General features: G+C 36.9%; 1 protein-coding gene across 1 annotated transcript in view; it reads right to left on the bottom strand.

Moving 5' to 3' along the window:
• C4H8orf34 (chromosome 4 C8orf34 homolog) overlaps positions 1 to 21,794 on the bottom strand; it is a 347,083-nt gene that overhangs the window by 106,678 nt on the left and 218,611 nt on the right. The window contains 1 exon segment of the mRNA XM_081816087.1: positions 12,409 to 12,544. Within this exon segment, the coding sequence (XP_081672213.1) occupies positions 12,409 to 12,544 (136 nt within the window).

Genomic DNA, 21,794 nt, shown 5'->3' with positions numbered 1-21,794 from the left:
ATTTTGACTGGGACTGCAATTGAATCTATAGATTAAGTTGGGAAGAACTGACATCTTGATAATATTGAGTCTTCCCATTCATGAACATGGAAAACCTCTCCATTTATTTAGTTCTTTGATTTCATTCATCCGAGTTTTGCAGTTTTGCTCATACAGATCTTGTACATATTTTGTTAGATATAAATCTAACAAACTTAGGTATAATACTTATACCTAAGTATTTCATTTTGGGGGGTGAACATTTAAATGGTATTGTATACTTAATTTCAAATTTCACTTGTTGACATTTGTATACTAACCAGTATCCTGAAACCTTGCTATAATTGCTTATTAGTTTCAGGAGACTTTGTCAATTGCTTCACATATTTTACATAGATGATCATGTCAACTGTGAACAAAGACAGTTTTATTTCTTCCTTCCCAATCTGTATACATTTTATTTCCTTTTCTTATTGCATTAGCTAGAACTTGAAGTACAGTGTTGAAAAGGATTGATGACAGAGAACATCTTTGCCTTATACCTGATCTTAATGGGAAGGCTTTGAGTTTCTCACCATTAAGCAGCATGATTTTAGGCCTCGTACCTGATCTTAATGGAAAGGTTTTGAGTTTCTCACCATTAAGTAGCATGCTTTTAGCTATAAGTTTTTGTAGATATTCTTTCTCAAGTTGAGGAAGTTCCCCTCATTTCTACTTTATTGAGAGTTTTTATGAGGAATGGGTGTTGGATTTTGTCAAATGCTTTTCTGCATCCCTTGATTGGATCATATGATACCCTGGGTTCATGCCCACCAGAGACATTTATTAGCTCTGTGTAGAAGTTATTTAAATTCTCTGGATCAAGTTTCATCATTATATCATCAGTTGATATAAAAATTATGAAGACTGGTTTTAAATGAGTTAATATCATTCAAAATGCTTTCTACAATTTAAAGCTCTCTATAAATAGAATATTTTATTGATTTTATTTTATTATAATGGTCATGCTATTATTTTGTCTGTGCTGAATCTCTTTCTTTTGGTAAATGCTTCTCCCTAACTTCTCATGATTCTGTTGAAATTATCAAATAAGGGATTTCTCTTCCCTAACACACAGGTGAGCCCATGCCTGGAAGTTAATTAGAGATCTCATCACCCCCATGCACTGCCTAATCTCTGGTAGGCACATTACTTGGGAAGAGGTTAGCAGTGCCTTTTTAAAGATTATCATATAAACCCTGGGAGAGAAAGGACATAAGCTCTAAGGATATTTTAAACATAGATCATCCAGGCACCAGGACCATCTACATGGAGTAGCCCAACAGAAAATAAAATCTGGAGGAAAAATAAAGATGTTGATAGAGAGAAAGAAAGATGAATCTAGAGACAGAGATGGAGATACACATGGAAAGAGACACAGAGAGGAATAGAGAAAAAGAGATTCCAGTTGATATTCCTCTAATCTTCTGTTCATCCAAGTATTTATTGACTATCTCATGTAGGTCAAGAATTATTTAAGGTACTGAGATGTATCCATGATCCAAGACAGATTTGCTCCCTGCTTTCATAGAGTTAATATTCTAATGAGAGTGAAAGAATGATAAATGCTTTAAAAAGGAAAAGCAAGTTAAGCAGATTATGGTAGATCTTGAACCAATCATGCTGGGAGAGGTGAAGAGTTATGAGACATGAGGTGATTTTTGATCAGTGTAGTTGATTAATCCCAGTGCCAGGGACAGTGAGTCACAAAGCCTGCTCTGAAAAGACATGGCAAACTCTTTAATTTCTTTCATACTGCTGAAAGAGAATATAATCTTTCACTCTATTAACTGTCAGTTCTGTTGCTGATTTTGACCACATATGTCCAATAGGAATCTCAAATTTAACATGTGCAAAAACTCCTAATGCCTCATCATCCTCAACAAGCTCTTCCCATCTATCTCTATCTCAACTATATTCCAGTTACTCTGGAAAATACTTGGAATCATCTGTGATTCTTCCCTTTATCTCATATGTATCACTTAAATCTAACAGCAAATCCTGTCAGCTCTAGCTTCAAAAAATTTCTAACTCTGACAATATCTCACCATCTCTATAGCTACCACCCTAAGACTAGGAAATTTAGACATATGTCTTGTTGTTTTCTCAAGATCTTTATACTAGAAGCTGGGTGAGTACATCATCTCAGTTATTCCTGCCTGCAGATTTTGATGAAATGACATAAGCCATATTTCAAGATACTGAGTCCATGTTCCTTTTTTTTTTTTTTTTTAATACAAGAAAGGTGCCACACTCTGGGTAGTCTGGGTAGGATTTGGGCAATGCACACCCTAGGAATACAACAGGCAGCCTACAGGACATGGACAAATTCTTATTTTCATCTTCTCTTCCTTATTTTCTTCCACTTCTCGGAAGGGTTGGCTATGATTCATACTGGGGCAGTTTCCAGACCAAAAATACTTTGTTTGGATGGAACTAGAGGGTATTATACTAAGTGAAATAAGTCAATCGGAGAAAGACAATTATCATATGATCTCACCATCATGTGGAATTTAAGAAACAAAACAGAGGATCATAGGGGAAGAGAGGGAAAAATAAAACAGGACGAAATCAGAGAGGGAGACAAACCATGAGACTCTTAATCAGAGGAAACAAACTGAGGGTTGCTGGAGGGGAGGCGGCTGGGGGGATGGGGTAACTGGGTGATGGACATTAAGGAGGGCATGTGATGTAATGAGCAGTAAGTATTATAAAAGACTGATGAATCACTGCCCTCTACCTCTGAAACAAATAATACATTATATGTTAATTAATTGAATTTAAATTTTAAAAATAAAAAAAAGAATGACTTTTTTGTTTCAGATGGAAATCATAAACTGAACCTGTGTGCTTCTTTGTCTATTACCTGTGTTACTCTTCTCACCAGGGAAAAACAAGCAAACAAGCAAACTAAAACAGGAATTTACTATTCTTGTCCCTTGGCTACTCAGGTTTTTAGATGGATTCCTCAATTCTAGGGTCAGGAGGGTATCCCAGGCCTTTTCTTTTCCTTTATTTGTCTTAATTTATTTGATTTTCTTGGTTTAATCCAGGACCAAGATGCCCTGAAATATCCAACTCCTATCGCAGACAGATGGAATCATGTATCTGTAAAGCTGTAAAAAGAAAAAGCTCTTTAATTGTCTTTCTCAAAAATACCCAGTAAAGTTTGCAGAAACTCATTAAATACTTCAAGGTGGGGGTGGGGGGGTTGCCTGGGTGGCTCAGTCAGTTAAGTGTCTGCCTTTGGCTCAGGTCATGATCCTCAGGTCCTAGGATTGAGCCCCACGTCTCAGCGGGGATCCTGCTCTCCCTCTCCGCCCTGCTCCTGCTCTCTCTCGCTATCTCTGTCTCTCTCTCAAATAAATAAATAAAATCTTAAAAAAAAAAAAAGAGGATTTCAAGGGGGAAGAAATAGAAATCTCGGAGAAGAATCCTTCTCAGGAAACTCTAAAATGCCCCTCAGAGTAAAAAACCACTCCCTCTTTACAGGGACTGATCCCTGTATTACAAATTAATTATAATGCTATCCTATTAAAAACAATTACAGAGATCTGAATGTCTCAAGCATTATCTGTTTGGAAAGGTGCCCTCACAATAAGCAATTAAATATAAAAGTTAACAACCATGAAATCTGATAAGTGAATTTAAACAGTGTTTTTGAATACAGTATGTTGATTTTTGGGGCCACAGGGTGAATACCTGTAATATCTGTAAATAAAAATGATGTTAATTAATTTTTCCACAAGTTTTTAGTGATTAAATTCAAAATATAATAACCAATTACAATCTTTTGTAATATAGGTCTATTAATGAAAATTTTGGGGGGGACAGGATAACATTTTTCAAAATTGGGGTCCCCTTTCATTAAAATTGATAGCAAATTTTCATCTGCTAATGCTGATTCTGTAATGAGATCTTATAACATCTGTAATGTCCTTTCATGTAGATAGGTACTACCAAATACTAGTATTAATTCATAAGCATATAAAACACAAGCATATAAAACAGCTTGACATGATGTAATTCAAATTACATTCGTTGTCATCAAAATGACTTTACACAATATAAGGTTTTCATATAAGCACTGTTTTACCTTGTAATTTAGGTTGGATTCGTTAGAAAACATTATCAAGTCTGAAGCAAAAGCTAATTTCCAAAGCTATTCAGTGTCCAATATAGCAGTTGAGGGTGATTCTTCTCATTCAGAAAACTTTTCATATCAACCCTTAGCTCAAAAAATTGCAAGAAAACATCACCACTAACAGGGAATCAAACAAATGTGCAGTAGGGTGTCAGAATATTCAGCTTTTTTGACAAAAATGCATGGAATTGATGATGGTTCAGCCCACAAGAGCAAATGAAAATTCATCAATGACGCTACTAGTTCAAGAACATATGAGAGATTCAAATATTTCCCACAAAGTACCTATAGCTGTTCCAAGCAGACTATTCGTAGAGGCTAATTCTTCAGCTGCTTTAAACGTGGTGTTGACTCCACGAATAAAGAACTGAACACCAAGAGTGGCATCTGTAAACTCAAGTGCTGGGGAAACCAGGTGAAATCATTTGAATTCTTATACAAATGACTCTTGGTGTTGCTCCCAACGTCCTCAATGTTTTAAGGAATTATTCTTGCCAAAAGGCTAACAGTCTTAAAATTATTGTTTCTAGACACGCTTCTTCAGAGACAATGCTAAGGGATTGTAAGTCACTAGAATCCTTTCCATCTTCTCCTCTCATCAATTCTTGATAGTGTTGTTAAATTGTACACACGTCAGGCATCAGGATGTCGAGAGTGGAAAGAAGTAGATCCACAAGCGTGTTTTGCTTTTGTGCACTTACGTTGGGTGCTATTTCTAGAGAAGGAGCTTCTTTATAGAGTGTGCCCAACATGGATTTCTCTAAGTTGCTCCCACAGTTGGCCAGCTGGCCTCAGCATTAAGTCACAGCCTTTGTAGTTTTATAGAAACCAGCAGTCACAGCAGGTGGGGATGGATTTAGTAGCTAACACAGGTGGAGCTCTGCGGTGCCCCAGGCTGGGCCTGAAGCACCTGAGCAGCAGTGCTTGAGGGATCCCAGGAAGCTGGGAGACACTGGCTGGGAGACACTGGGCACAGGACCCTTTGACATGGTCCTGTCTGAGTTAAATTTTTCAAACCAAAAATTCTATCCTCCCCTTAGCAATTTTAAGCTCCAAAAGAATGATTTAACTTTAGGTTAACAAGAAAAAAGTCACAGGCAAAGAATGAAAAAGTGGCCTGGGTCTAAAGCGTAGGAGGTCTAACCTGCCAAAGCCCAAATGCCAGAAGATGGGAGTAGAATGAATACCTTTCTCCTTCGTTATCACATAAATGCTGAGTTTTAAATCTTATTGCTATTGTTGTGGAGTGTTTTTCCTCCCTCCATCCAGTCAAAATCAAGGAATTTGTATTAAATGCCTTGTAATTTACAATAAGAAAAAATTATTTTGTAATGAAATTGGGTGATTTATTGGTTACTTTCATTTTAAGAAAGCAATTATGAGTTTTACTTTGCAGTAACTGGTATAGTTATAGCTGAATGTAATACTGGGAATTCAGGGAATGTCATTTGATTCCATGTGGGCTTAGATTTCTGCATAAAATTCAATGTAAAGCTAAAGCTATATGTAGGTATGGTATAAAATATGAGATTTCAATTTTCATGAAAAATTTTTAACTTCAAACAAGTGATAGCAGTCCCATTTTGTCCTTCCCCATTTTTCTTTACGTCACTGCTGCTCACCTTTCCTTCCAATGGGAACTTGCTGAATTTAAGCCTTCTAAAAATAGTTGGGGAACAAAGAAAAAATGCCTAGGAACGTGAACCAGAATATAATGTATGATTAATTATGCAGATTTCCTCAGGTCAGCTAGGAAATCCTAATATAGACAGTTTGAAATTAGCTCACACTTAACAGGATTTCTCACGCACCTTTACTGCAGCCTATCATCACGAAGGACGATCTCCTTCTGCTTTATTGAGTCAACGCACAACCAAACTCAGTATTTTAATGTCATGATGTTTAGGGAAAATGATGAACAAGTGTTGGTACAATGACACGAAGCAAATCAGTTAAAACTCAGCAGGCTATTTGGAAACACATTTCCGCTAGCATTCTCATGCTGGAGTTTCTGAGCCGGTATCACTGTATGTTCTCTATAATCCAATTTCTTTTAAAATGGCTTTCAGTTCTTTTTGTGTGTGCACTATTGATGTTAGGCATGAATGAATACAAACACTTGCACCATCAAAAACAAATAGCATTTTACCACCCGGAATGCCCTGGCAGGAGTCCAAGAAAACAAGATTTAACTCCTCAGAATGGCAGTGGGTAGACAGAATTAATGGGTGGTCTTTCCAGAAAAATGGCTTATAAACTTCACTGAAATAGTAATTTGGTGTCTTCGTATCCACATTTGCCTGCTTGCTATTGGTATCTTAATTGTTATCTTACAACAAAAATTTAGGACATTTAATAAAAAATGTAATTTGAAACTCAAAATTTTACAAACCACTGTTTTTTAAAACCACAGAAGTGTTGATGATAATTATTGATAACTTGCATTACTGACGTACTGACACTTCACTTTTTAGTTGATACTATTCAGTGTGATTCCTAGGCAACAAACGAAATTTGTTTTGCCCATACATTCAAGGATTTATAGCTACAATGGTGGAATCTTCTAAAAGTTAAACCAAGATACTCAATGAATATATTAAAAATCTACTTTGTAATGAGTAAAATCACCAGTCATAAGGACACCGCTACACGTTACACAGAAAATTCTTATTTACTTAAAATTGCTGTTTTATAATGGCTACTTTATGATCTGAGGGGGAAAGTGAAATGTTCTGGGTTAGGATCTTAATATATCTTGGTTGATCAGATCTCTACGAGGCAACACTTTCCTACTTGCCAGGTGATGTCATCTCTTTGTTTAAATCACACAAATTGCAGCAATGCCCACATCAGACCAAGGCCATCAAGAGCTACAGGCGTAACACTATCCTGGAATAATTTCCCAGCTTGAAAACACAAGCTTTCTTTCATCTGTACTTTCCCAACCATGTGTGAAGTATTTATGGAAAAAAAAAAAATTCTGTAATCGTTTTATTTCTTGTAACTAGGCTAATCAATAAACTTTGTGACATTCTTGATGTTTTAGTCACCTTGTCTCACGTAAAACTTTACAGAGCAATTTAATGTGAACTGAATTCCTCTTTTCCTGATATCTTGGAAAGTGGAAGTCTCTCCAATGGTCACATGTATCTTATATCCCTCAAACATTCCCGTAGAATGTATCAGTCTCATTATAGATTATGTCTTCCCATCAGGTTCTGAATGAGAAGGGTTCTGTGGCCTTTGGCTGAATGCCCTCAACTTGATTAGAACAATAATGTTCTGTACATATCAAATGCAAACTCACTTCTAGATACTGTGACCCCGTAAGTAGCTCATAAGTGGTGCAGTATCTGAAAAAAAGATTGAGAAAAATGGTAATCTATAGAGAAGAGTCTACCTCTTAACACTAACTTGTTCATTGATGGGTTCTTTGCAGAAACTCTAATATCACTTATGTTTCACTGATGCTCCACTGAGCTTGCAGCTATAGTATTATTTCAAGATCACAACAAAACCATTAAGCTCACTTATGCATTTTACCTTTCCAGTTCTATGGAAAAAATGGTTTCTTGACCTTAAAACTTGAAGAAACAAACAAATAAACAACAAAAATATTGTTATCTTACACTGTCTTATTAAATACAGAAATCCTGGAAGACGGACATCGTTTTTTCCCTAGTTGGAAGCCTAAGGCAGGAGAAAATTCCAGAATGTCAGAAAAATGAGGCTCTTTTTTCCTTCAATACCTGAGCACTTTCAAAATATGGGGGGGGGGGGGACTCTGAAGCATTTTAAATTGTTTAAGTATTTACATGGTAATTATCCCAGTGAGTGAGAGAAAAAGAGGAAACCTCCTGTTCCTTGACAGCCATGCACTGTGAACAAGTTGCTGCTGTCTTTGCATACATTATTCTGTCCAGACCTCTCAATTGTCCTTAGAGGTGATCTCCAGGATTGCAAGAATGCCATTTCACAGATGAGGGACCAGATTTTCTGAATATTTGCATAGTTTTCCCCACGATGATGCACTAGGTAATTTAGGGTATTTAAAGATCCCTTTGCCAGACTTCGAAGGAGGTTGTCTTTCTATTTTACCTTTACTGTAAAGTCTTGAAAAGTGTTGGTAATTATGTGCTACAACTGAACATTAATTATCCAAAACTTTCTTATCCATTAGTACCACACTGTCTCTAGTCCACTGAGATTTGGAATTAAATCCCCATCCCAAAGGGTCCAAAAAATCTAATGTCCAGTCTTCCTCTATAAAGTCTACATTATCTCTTACTATCTTCCAGGCAGGGTACCAGTGCCCACTCAAGAAGAGCAATGAGAATGGGTGCAGTTCTCTAAATGAAGCAACCGTTTTCTCCATTTTGGTCTAGTCTACAGCACTGGAATTCTGACTCACTCTCTCTGAGTTTTGAGGGATCAAGTCATCACTCTAAAACTACCACCTGCCTGTCATAATCTCCTGTGGAGAGCCTGGTACCCTGAGACAGTATCTTTTGCCTTTTCTGGGCACCAAAATCTTCTCCCAGTGGACTGGCTAGGTACCTCAGCCTGCATTCCTCCAGTCCTGATGCATTGCTTATCATCGAAGTTCCTACGTTTCTACAAATCAGAGGTTACAAAGGCCTATAGACTTTAGACAGGTAGTGTAAGTGAGTGAAGCTAGACAGACAAGCTAATGTGAACTGGTGCACAGCTGTGGGGTCCGAGGGTCTGGGGAGGAAGCTGCTACTGTGTGATCATCTGAGAATGTGGGCCCAGTGTTACAGCCTGCATGGATTTTTAAAAGAAGACAGAAATCTCAATATTTTATGTAAAATTGGTAACTAATCCAGTGGGGTTTTTTTAAAGATTTTATTTATTTATTTATTTGAGAGAGAGAGAGACAGAGCACAAGCAGGGGGAGGGGCAGAGGGAGAAGCAGGCTCCCCGCTGAGCAGGGAGCCAGATGCCCAGAACCCCAAGATTATGACCTGATGCTTAACAGACTGAGCCACCCAGGCACCCCTCAGTGGTATTTTTAAATGTTATGGAGACTCAAGACAGTTGGACACTGCCCACAGGTCCTCCAGTTTGACTTCTGCCTCAGATAATTACTCAGCCCTGACTTAAAAAGTATAATTCTCATTCTCACAGTCTTCTTCTTCTTCTTTTTTTTTTTTATGCTCACAGTCTTAAAAGTCTTACTTGCAACTAGGAGAGGTGAGCCGACAATATAAATTGATGTCTGAACATTAATTTTGGAAAAGTTTGATTACCACATCAATGCATTACAAAAGTAGTCCACTCTAAGCAGTATTGGGAGATAGTTTTCCATGAGTTTCTCATGTTACTACATCTTGTGAGCAAAGACACTGACAGTCTTTGTTTCAGACAATCTGTTCAGGGATGTTTATATTGTTAACAGCCTTGGAAGAGACATACAGAGTCTCCCTCTAGAGCAATGCTAACTCCCCATTATAAAACATTCAGTTTTCCTAAACTCAGGTTTCCTCGCTAGTACTGTAACCTATTATCCTATTTGTGTCATTCTGTGAAATTTGTGGATCGGGGGTCCAGTGAAAGTGGTAACACTCTGGCAATTGTTACTGTTGTGAGTGCTAAGTCCTTGGTCTCTGCCAGGGTTCATAAAACAGTGGCAGACTAACACATTCGGCTGCAAACAGTACAATCTCAGGTTCTTCAGAGTTCTTGACAACTGATACTAGTTTTTCTTCCACTCTGAATTCTGAGTATGGTAGGTCTCTAAAATCCACAGCCTAGGGGCCCCTGGGTGACTCAGTTAAACATCCAACTCTTGGTTTCAGCTCAGGTCATGATCTCAGGGTTGTGGGATCAAGCCCCATGTCCGGCTCTGTGCTCAGTGTGGAGTCTGCTTCAGATCTCTCTCTCTCTCCCTCTCACTCACTGTCTTTCTCCCTCAAATGAATAAATAAAATCTTAAATAAGTAAATAAATAAATAAATAAATAAATAAATAAATAATAAAATTCACAGCCTAGTGTCTTCTTCCGTACTATTTACCACATTTCCCCGAATCGATATATCCCTGTCTTGCTTTTGGAAGTACAACATTGCCTATTCTCCATTAAAACAGTCATGAGCTCCCATCATTTCAAAAACCCAAATCTCTTCCTATCTCATTGTCTCTAACTCTTTGAGGCTTCCATCTTTACCTTCAGACAACAGCTTGGTGCTAGCAATAAAATAAAATGACAAAGCAGGCAGTCAAGCTATACTACCTGGATTTGAAACTGTATTTTGCCTCCTATTTGCTGTGTTACTTTGGACAAGTTATTTAATCATCTCAAGACTCAGCTTCCTTATCATATGAAATGAGGATAACAATAGTAATTAACTCCCAGTATTATTTGAGAATTAAATAAATTTATATATTTAATGTGCTTAGAATAGTATGTGGTACATAGTGAGAAAGCAATAAATGTAATCGATTATTCAACTGAATATCTCTTCAATAAATTAGTTAAAGCCTCGACCTTAAATGCAGGTTATTTGCGACTTGCGGTCTAACTCTATTATTGGCAAGGTAAATGGTGGATAATTCAGGGTTAGGTAGTGCTTGGTCCTTTCTCAATTCAAATCCTCAGCAGTTTAGAAACGTATCATTTTCATAGGCTTTCTCTTCTGAAAAAACAATCTTCTACAAATGATATGAAGGACCAAATACTAATCCCCCTCAAGTCAAACAGTAAATGAACAAATATACTGTTAAAAAGAAACCACAGGGCCATAATGGAGCCATTTAAGTTAAGGCCCCAAGTCAGTAAACCAAGACTTAATACTTAACCTAACTGCAGTTTCAACTCTCCGGGACTGTGTAACCTTTAACCAGTCAACATGGGAATTTCCTGGTCAGCCCTAGGAAGTTTACTGATAGACCCCTTCCGTTCCACCTAGGAGGGCAGCCTAGCCTAAAACAATGGATTCTTTGCTAACAATTCTCCCCACATCCCCCCACCCCTCCCGTACCTTTGAAAACCTTTCCTTTCCTGTTGCTCAGTGGAACTCTTTTCTGTTTGCTACATGGGATGTTGCCCGATTCAGGAATTATGTGATAAAGCCAATTAGATCTTCAAAGTTTACTCAGTTGGACTTTTGTTATTTAGCCATACTACAAAGGTTTTTCAAAATTGCCAAACAACTTTCGTATGGATAACTCTGTACACTCAAGATGCCTAAATACCATTACATAAACAGTAGAAGTTTTCTTTGCAGCCTTAATCAAAGTCAAGTCACCCAAATATTACTTGTCTGAAAAAATGTTTCCACTGTGCTGTGGCATTTCTAATGGTCTCAAATAACGTCACTGCTTTTCTAAGACGTATCCTTTCTATTTTCCTAAGCCTGTGACAATTAAAATAAAAATTTCAAAAGGGTAAAAGGAAAGAGGAAAAGCTACAAGAATCTGATTTGATTTTCCTACACTCCCTCCCTTCCTATTTCCAAGCAGCTAATCCCCTCTCAAACAGTACAATAGAACAGCTAGACATAAAGAAAAGGAGATAAAACTGGCCAGCCAGTGCATTGTTCTTGCTAATCTGCACCATTTACATAAGGGTTAGAAGGCTTGTTTTATCATTTAAACAGGCTTAAAAGCCTCTTTGCAAATGAGATTTAGTTCCTACAAAACAATGAATTCTAGCTATTTGGTGAGTTTCTGCTAGACAAGCACTGGGAGCTGACTTGGCAGTAACTTAAGCTACTTCTTTGGCCACATACTGTATATGCAAAGATTGCTTCCAGCTGCCAAAACTGAAAAGTGTCAAGCTGATTAAATTCTTTCCAGGAGGTGAACAAGATGAGGAGGAGGTTAAGAGGCCAATAATATCAGATCTTAAACTATACCTGGGCAAACTCGTCTTTATGCAGGTGCTTTAAAAGTGGCTTTGAACCTTTAGAGCCCTTAGATTCTTCCTTTGAAAGGAAACCAGTAGGGCAGAGAGCAAATGAAATTCAGAGACAGAAAGACTTAAAATTTCTCAAACTGTGTAGTGAGGACAAGCTAAACTCTTTGATTCATTGTTGGTCTGAGTGGCACTGGACACAAGGATAAACTGCAGGACTAACTCTCTCGCCAATGTTAGCACAAAGGATCTTTTCAAGGAAATGATTTTTTTTTTTTTAACACAGAGGAGTTACACCCTTTGCATCAAAATCTTAGATTTAAAAAATTAAGATTATGTTTATATATACTATACCTATTATTTGTTTTACCTGGCACACCTTGAACAGATGTTCAGTGTGACCTTGGCCTGAGGTTCAGCAGGGTGAGTAGCACGACCTTGGTTAAATTTGCTCCCAGAAGGTACAAGGGTAGTTACTCCCTCCATTCTTAAATCATCAAGATCCTCTGTAACAACATAAACAATTGCAGAGAAAAAATTAGCCCTAATAGAATTAATAAGAAAAGTCCATGTTTTCAGGTATCTGCCAGTAGTTAAGTAAAACATTATTATTTCTGCTTTGCAAAAATATTACCTCATGTATCAGTTATTTTTCAAATCATTTCTAGATGTAGTTGGAGACATATATAAGAAAAGATTTACAGAAGAAAAATGGTGAGAGGCTGAATCCGTTTAGACAATGGGCAGATCATCACCTATGACCACAGAACATGGGTCCACCACCTTTCTGTAACCGTTCAAAGAAACCACACCAAAATCTCTGCTGCAATTAGCCCCAAATGGTCAGGACTTGGTCAATGACTGCCAGCTTCCCTATTTTTGCCTTTGCATCCCACTCAGAGCCAACCAAAGACAGACATATAGTCTTCCAAACTAATTATATAAGATCATTTGTTTCTAATTAGCTTGCCTTCACAGCTTCCTCATGCAACAACCTCTATTAAGCCTTCTTTGTTTTCACTCTTAACCTTTCCTTTTTGTTTTCGTGTGGGGAGGATAATATACTTGGATAGTCATGACCAAGGTTCACTGAATCCCCTTCCAAATCTTCCCAGGTCCTCAATCAAGACTTAAAAGATCTAAGTTTCCCTTGCAATTCAGTCCTGATATAATATGTACATGATCTCCTGTTTTATTCAGAGGACAAGGGCTCTGGTAAAAAGGATTTCATTTATTTGTTCTTATTTTTAGCAAAAGAGGGACATAAAGTTTCAAAAGATAAATTACAATTTTGCCAAAACATAATCCATTATTTGAGGTTATAACCTATATAAAGAGGGAAATCACTCTTTCCTGATAAGGCTATAGACTATCCAAACATCTCAGACCCCTCACAAAACAATCAAGAGTATTTCTGGTATAACTGGATATTGTAACCAACAAGTATCAAATTTTCCTGAGATTGTGACAACTTTTAGTTTAAGTCATAAACAGGCTTTCTGCCATCTGAAGACTTGTCAACAGACTCCTTCCATAGGCAATACCAACTAAAATCTTTTCTTCTACTTGCATATGAGCAATCTGGGCAAGCCCATCGAGTCTTAACTCAATTTCATGGGAGTCATAAAAACTCACCACCTTGACCTGGTTGCAAAAGCTTCTTCCCCTTGTTTTAAAGGCAGTAACCACCACTTCAAAACTTGGTCCTTTTGCTGAGCTAGTTATATAACCTTGTCTCCTGATCTTATGGATCTATGTTCCTCATACAACATAGACATTACTATCATCTGAGAACACAGCACTTTTCAGCGAGCTAATTAGCCTCCATGAGACTCTGTTAGTGTCTCATCCTCACATTACTATTTACCACTGCAACACCTTGATATGCTGTTTTCCTGACCCTACCAGGAGAAGAGAACCTCACGATTTTCTTAGCTCAGTTAGGGAACTTACTATACCCCATTCAGGTTTTTTGAAGACTCCCATTGAAAAGTCTGACCTAATATTATTTGTTGATAGATCATACTTCAAAACTTCAAACTGGAGCAGAATATGCTATTACCAATTTAAGCTTGACTTTGGAATACAGCCCTTTACGTGAAGTAAAATTACTCTAGAAGGCAGAATTAATGCACTTACTTGAGCTTGTCAACTAGACAAAAGACCACAGAGTAAATATATACACAGACACACTTTAAAATATATACATATATATGAGTTTGGGATGCTTTGGAAACAAAAGGGTCAACCCTGTAGGAATCCCCATCAAAAATGGACAAGATGTTTGAGATCCTTTTACATGAATTCCTTCTTCAAAAGGAGGTAGGGATTGTAAAAGTTGGGGCTCATGAAAAAAAGAAATAATATGGGAGCTAAAGGAAATAATCTCTAGCATATCATTTTGCCAAACAAATGGCTTTAACCAAGGTTTTGATCCTATCTAAATTCAAAAGATAAATCCTTAAAGAAATTCAAAGAGACCATTATAAAATATCAACATTTAGTCCCTCATTTTTGAAAAACATAAAATGGAAAAAATGTGGTTCTAGCTTCATTTGCATAATCTCTGGTACTCTCAAAACAGTGCTTTGTGTCACTAGATGGTTTCAAATGTATATTAGCTAAATTTCTCCATGAAACTACTCATCATAGTACAGATAAATTGGCTATTATCTTAAATTTAAGAGAGCTGAGGTATTTTTTAAGTCACATGGACTTGTCACCAGCATTAATTCTAGAAAAACTGTAAATGTGGGACATGGTCAGAAACCAAAGCTTCAAGGGCCCTTTGAACACCTTCTGATGGATTTTATATGGCTTCCACTTTCCATGAGATTTCTCTGTTTTAGTTATCGTATGTCTATAGAATTTCAGGATGGGTTGAAACATTTCTTTGTCAAAAAGCTACAGTCTTTACAATTGCTAAAAATCTGCTCAATTCTGTGTTTCTAACCTTGGGAATATAAACTTTTATATCAAGTGACCAATGCACACCTTTCACAAGAAATACTATAAAAGAAATCTGTAAGGTATTACTCCTTATTCAGAAACCATGTTGCTCTTACCACCTACAAACTTCTGAGAAGGTGGAAAGAATCAATGACGTCCTTGAAATAAAACTAACAAAGCTTTCAGAAACCCTTGAGCTCTTTTGGTCAAAGGGACTCCTACCCACCCTTAAAGCAGTAAGGTCTGCTCCCTCAGGGACATATTGTTTGCTTTGCTGTGAACTGGTAACTGCAAGGCCCGCGTGTTTAAGGATTTTACCTATGATACTATACTCATGCACACAGACATCACAATATATTACAGGTTAAGGGTACATTCAAATAGTCTTCTTAAATGGCCTCTTTATGATATTGAACTATGAGGTTTCATCTATTGGAAGATATATCAGGGAAAAAATGCTCTTGAGCCTCACTGGAAGGAATTCTATCAGATATTGTTAGCAACAGATACAGAAGTAAAACTCCCTGGAATAAGTCCTTGGGTTCACATTTCATGACTAAAGAAGCAATCCAGAATCAACCAAATTGGAAACCTGACCTAATAGGGGACATCAGCTGAAGATTCTCAGAGATTCTCTAGAAGCAGTTGATCTTCCCAGTAGATAGATGACCCAAGACTCAACTTTAGAATAATTCACTCAAGATGGTGGACAGCTCCTGCACAAGATGCAGGATCAAAACATTTGCCTAATTCCTATTTTGTTTTTATCTGCTTACTTATAAGCATTACTCATTTTCTAGAGACCCCTGGTTATTGCCCATGCATAATGGCCCTTTTTTTTATTTCCCTCTTACTAAAATTAGATCAGAGCATAATCATTATAACACCAATCTCAGATTATCCCAGCAATAGCCTTCAAGCTTACTGATTGCTGGATATGCTATTCCTCACTACACCCTAATGATGAAAAGCTAAGAGAAATTCTCATCTATGGGAAATGAGATCAAAGGGAATTATAACCAATGGTGTTTTCACTTGTACCTACAGGGACAAATGACCTTAAACAGATCAATTTGTGACTCTGCTAGTGTCTCTCTCTTACAGAAAAAGAGAGGGACCTTCCTAAATTGATGGGCCAATTATTTGTCATCTGGACTAAAAGAAATACAAATATGTAAGCCAGCCAATGTAAGGCTTTTGTTCTAACCTCATGTCACAAATAATTCCTTTTTTCCTGGATATCCATGTGTTCCTACCAGATACTACTTTCTTTGCAGCTGGGATAATTAGTCTTGCTTGTCTCACTAATATCTCATGTACTTTAATAATAGTATTACAAAATTTATCTGTACAAAGACACTCTAATTCTATATATCATCAAATCTGGAAATTACAATTGAGACACAAGCTCCAAAATGAGGCTACCTTTGATTATTCAAGCACATTACCTACAGGTTACCAATTCAGAATTTATATAAACAATCAAAGCAGTGTTTCCAATAATAAGAATCATACAAACAAAAGACTGTAAGACATGTGTTATTATAACTTTGGCAGAAGTTATAAAATTATACCACTTATAATCTAGATGGAATATAGATCAATCTCAATTCCTTGGCAAGACTAGTAATACACAATGTAGATTTCTTGTTCACTAGTCATGATGGTATCTGTGCCATTTCTAATACTTCTTGCTGTACTTGGCTCAATGAAGCACATAAGTTAGAGAAGGCAATATATTATCTTAAGGAAAAAAGCTATTTGGCTCTGTAAGATTGATCTTTATGACCTGTAGGATTATTCTCTTGGCCTTGGTTAGACATTCAGGTTTCTGGTTCTGAAGAATCTTTTTTTTTTTTTAAAGATTTTATTTATTTTTTAGAGAGCGAGTGAGAGAGAAACAGCATGAGAGGGGAGAGGGTCAGAGGGAGAAGCAGGCTCCCCGCTGAGCCGGGAGCCCGATGTGGGACTCGATCCCAGGACCCTGGGATCATGACCTGAGCCGAAGGCAGACGCTTAACCATCTGAGCCACCCAGGCGCCTGGTTCTGAAGAATCTTAAATGGAATTTTAATTATTCTTGTTTATGTCACAGTGGTCATGATACCAGTCCATTTAACTTTATCACTTAATACTTAGTGCAAGTTTTAAATGCTTCTATTAGCCACTTTCTTACCAGATGATCACCATGATGATACAACATCAAAAAGATTAAGAAGCCCTTGTGATACAATTGATTATGGAGACAAGTGAACAATCATCAACAATCATCTGAAGATGTGGATCTTTTGGCCAACTTCCTGAATAAAAGAGGGGACTTAGAGACTGAACATACAGACAGCAGAAAGATCATACAGGACATTAGAACACTATCCACAACCTCTGTTGGAATCAACCAGTGAAGCCTCAGCAGCAGTTATCCCCAAAACATTCAGGACTTGGTTCATAAAGGCCAGCTTTCCTCCTTTTATTTCCATTTCTAACTCAGAACCAATCAGAGAATGTCAAATATGCTCTCCAAACCAAGTGCATAAGGCAGTCTGCTTCTAGTTAGCTTGCCTCCAGGTTCCCCATGCCAACAGCTTCCAATCAAAACATACCTCAAGCCATCCGTCCACCCCATCCCCTCCCCCAACAAACAGTAGAATCTCCATGCCAGAATTCTCTTTGTACTTGCAAATTCAAGAGGGGTATTTCATAAAGCCTTTTGAAGATAGCCCAACCACCCTATCCCCATCTGGGTATCATCCTTTTTTTCTAGCTCAGAATAACTATCACACTGTGGGAGAAAAAGAGAACCCTAGAGTGAGAAGCCTGCTAGAATTTACTTGCTGGTTCATTGGAGACTTTAGGGTGCTGTAAGCTAAGTACCCGAGCAGCTGTGGTGGCTGTGAACTGTCCAATGAAGTTGTGATGATGGTATTGCAACTGGCTCTTGAAATCTTGGGAGAAGCCTTACTCTGAGAAATCCTCATCCTTTCATTCCTTACCAATATTAGTTCTGCCACAGAAGGTCAATAAGCTCCTAAAAACTATGGAGTACTTGTCAAGCTTTAAAGGGTGATACAACTATAAAGAATCCTGCATCCTATTTAGTCATGGAAGAATACTAATAATCTATGTTTAGTTTGCAAAGGAAAAAAAAATACAAATCTAGGTCTCCATAGCTCCATCTCCTTAACAACTTTATTATAGGGAGCAGTTGTCTAGGATTAAATAAATCAAAAGAAGGAAACAGAAATGCCTAAACTTTAAAAATTTTGGAAAGTTTACACAAATTGAAAAAGAGAGAAAAAAACAAATTAAGGAATTTGAGAAAGATCCTGTCCAAGGAATTTTCTTTTTTTTTTTTTTTTAAGATTTTATTTATTTGACACAGAGACAGCGAGGGAGGGAACACAAGCTGGGGGAGTGGCAGAGGGAGAAGCAGGCTTCCTGCAGAGCAGGGAGCCCGACACGTGGCTTGATCCCAGGACCCTGGGATCATGACCTGAGCTGAAGGCAGACGCTTAACGACTGAGCCACCTTGGCGCCCCCAAGGAATTTTCAATACCGGATAAGTCAAGGGAAGAAATGCCGAGCGCATTTCCTAAGTATAGAAAACTTAGAATCTGAGAACATCAATGGTATCAATGTTTCCTTCTTCTTTTCTTCCTTCCCTCCTTCTTCTCTCCCTCACTCACTCCTTTCCTCCCTCCCTCTTCCTCTTTGTCCTTCCTTCCCTCCTTTCTTCCTTTCTTTACTTCCTTCCTTCTTTCCTTCTTTTCTTCCCTTTGGGCCTTTTTTCTAAATAAAATATTCTCTAAGATATTCCCCCACAATAGGCAGCCCAGTGTTGTAGATAAAGTCGATATACCATATACCATCTTTGTGGTAAGTAGATACAAATTCAGTCTATTAAGGAGAGACTCCAGGCAACCAGAAATTTCTTTAAAGCAATCAGGAATACATTTTTCATCCGAGAATCTCATGAGTCCTAAGACAACAGTGGTAGAGAAAGATTATGTAACAATAATCTGATGGAAATTTTAAAAAATATTCTTGGCTCTATTTTGATACTTTGAAATCTAACTATCTAGTGGATGTTAATGTCTACTTAAGAAGGTAGGTAACTCTAATATAATGTGATTAGCCCTATCCCAGAAACAAAACATATAAATGTTTTAAATGTTATGGAAAACAAGAAAGCAACAAACTGAGGTTTAAAAAAAAAGAAAAGACAAAACTGCCAGATACTGTCTATTATCACTTGGCACTATTCTAATTATGTAGAGTATTTTCAGTTTTCTAACTGAAATATGAACGATAAAGGAATTATTGGAAAGCTGAATACATTAAGTAAGATGTGAGTAAAAGAATACAGGCCAGAAAAAGTGGTAAAGGGCCTTTGGAAGGATGGAAAAACATGAAAATGTACACAGATTTAAAAGTACATAGTATTTTGGGGAATGTTATGCAGCTATTTGACTATAACCTGAAACGTATAGGGATATCAGGATGCAACACTGGAAAAGAGCTTAGCCTCAGATAATGAAGGGTGATAAATTGATCAAATCTGTGTTTTAAAGATAACCGTAGGTGTATTTATTAAACAATTTTCTAAAGTTATACAAAATTTTTAGAAATATTCTTTTTGAACATAGTTATAATCTCTATAATATAGATACATATTATATGTAATACAATATATAATCATGATAAAATACTCTCCATTGAAATGAATACATTCAACTATCATATTTAGTGAATAAGTTCATAAATACATTACTCATAACTATGAATGCATTTCTCATTAATATGTTCTTACATAAGGACTTACAATTGTACATGCAACTAAATATCAAGAATATATTTGATATAGTTAATGCAATCAATGTATTATAGAACTGTACCATCCAGTTCATTAGTTATTAGCCACATGTTGCTATGGAGCACTTAAAATGGCTAGTTTGAATTACGATATGCTGTTAAGAGTAAAGTAAACACAGGATTTAGAAGACTTAGTACAAAGAAAATAATATAAAATACCTAATTTATAACTTTTATATTGATTATATGTTGAAATAATAATAGTTTGGGGCACCTGGGTGGCTCAGTCATTAAGCGTCTGCCTTCGGCTCAGGTCATGATCCCGGGGTCCTGGTATGGAGCCCTGCATCGGCTCCCTGTTCGGCCAGAAGCCTGCTTCTCCCTCTCCCACTACCCCTGCTTGTGTTCCCTCTCTAGCTGTGTCTCTCTCTGTCAAATAAATAAATAAATAATCTTTTAAAAAAAAGAAATAATAGTTTGGGTAAACTGGATTAAATAAATTTTATTATGAAAATTAATTTTACCTATTTTTTCTTTTTTTTTTAATGTAACTACTGGAAAGTTGAAAATTACATATGGTGCTCCAATTTGTGGCTCACATTGTGTTTCTATTGGGCAGTGTTATTTGAGAATATATTTCATGAATATGTTAATAAAAATTATATTTTTAAATAAATGGAACTATGCTATATCTTATAGCTTTAGACTAAATTAACATGCCTTAAATTGATGCAAATAAGAATACAGTCACTGAATATATGCAAAAAAAAAAAAAAGAAGATGGTAGGAAGAGAAAAATAAAGGGGGGGAAATCGGAGGGGGAGACGAACCATGAGAGACTATGGACTCTGAGAAACAAGCTGAGGGTTCTAGAGGGGAGGGGGTGGGGGGATGGGTTAACCTGGTGATGGTTATTAAAGAGGGCACATATTGAATGGAGCACTGGGTGTTATATGCAAATAATGAATCATGGAACACTACATCAAAAACTAATGATGTACGGTGATTAACATAATAAAATAAAATTTAAAAAATAATATTTCTGTGAATAATATAATCATATTCATTGACTCTATTCAAAAGATTATTTACTTTCAGTACTTGCTATCCTGTTATCTGGCTTTATTTTTTTCTTATAGCCCTTATCACTACATGAATACATATATGAACCTGAATTTATACACATATATATATATACACACACATATATACAGAAGACAACATATATAAACCCTTGCAATTCATTTATTTTGAAAAAATTGTTTCTTTTCTGATACCTCAAGATAGGAACTAAGTCTTTCTTGTTTCCTATCATAATCTCAGTGTTTTAGAAGTGTGTCTACCACAGGATATTCATTGACATTTGCTGACTACAGGACTTTTTTTTTAAAGGATAGCCCTGAGTTCCTGTGAGACTTTACTAAAAGCACTTAGCAGACACCAGTCTCAAGGGAAGACTTCAGTATAATCTGACAAATTCGGTTAATTATTTGACAAACTGATCTTTTACATGGAATTGGCTTTTTGAAATACATTTGTTGCACTTGCCTATAGCCCTTTGGAAAGGTAAAAACTGAAAACAGGGAGATGAGGCAGGAAGGAGTGTCTATCAGTATAGTGAATGTATAAGCTTCTGAGGGCTTGGAGCAAGGAAGTCACAATAAGAAGTGAGAGAAATGTGTTAGAAGGTCGTTTCAGAGGAAGATTCAGTAGGGTTCGTGATTGAATGTGAAATCCTAGCACGTTTCTCCAACATTACCTTTTTGGGGAATATAGAAAGAGAGAATACCTTTGGTTTGGCACATGCTGAGATGGAGCTAGCTGTCTTCAAGATATCCAACCGGATGTTTGGTAAACAGAAGGACAAGTCTAGGGCTAGGAAGGGAGTGTGTAATGAAGTGATAGACCATATGGGGGGGGGGGAAGCTGATATAGTTATCAGCCTAGCAGTTAAAACCAAGCAGGGTCAATTCTTTTTTTTTTTTTTTTTTTACTTTTT

This window comes from Leptonychotes weddellii, chromosome 4 (assembly GCF_054177405.1).
Source record: "Leptonychotes weddellii isolate Sample4059 chromosome 4, ASM5417740v2, whole genome shotgun sequence".
Taxonomy (NCBI): Eukaryota; Metazoa; Chordata; class Mammalia; order Carnivora; family Phocidae; genus Leptonychotes; species Leptonychotes weddellii.
This window is presented reverse-complemented; position numbering and strand designations above follow the sequence as displayed.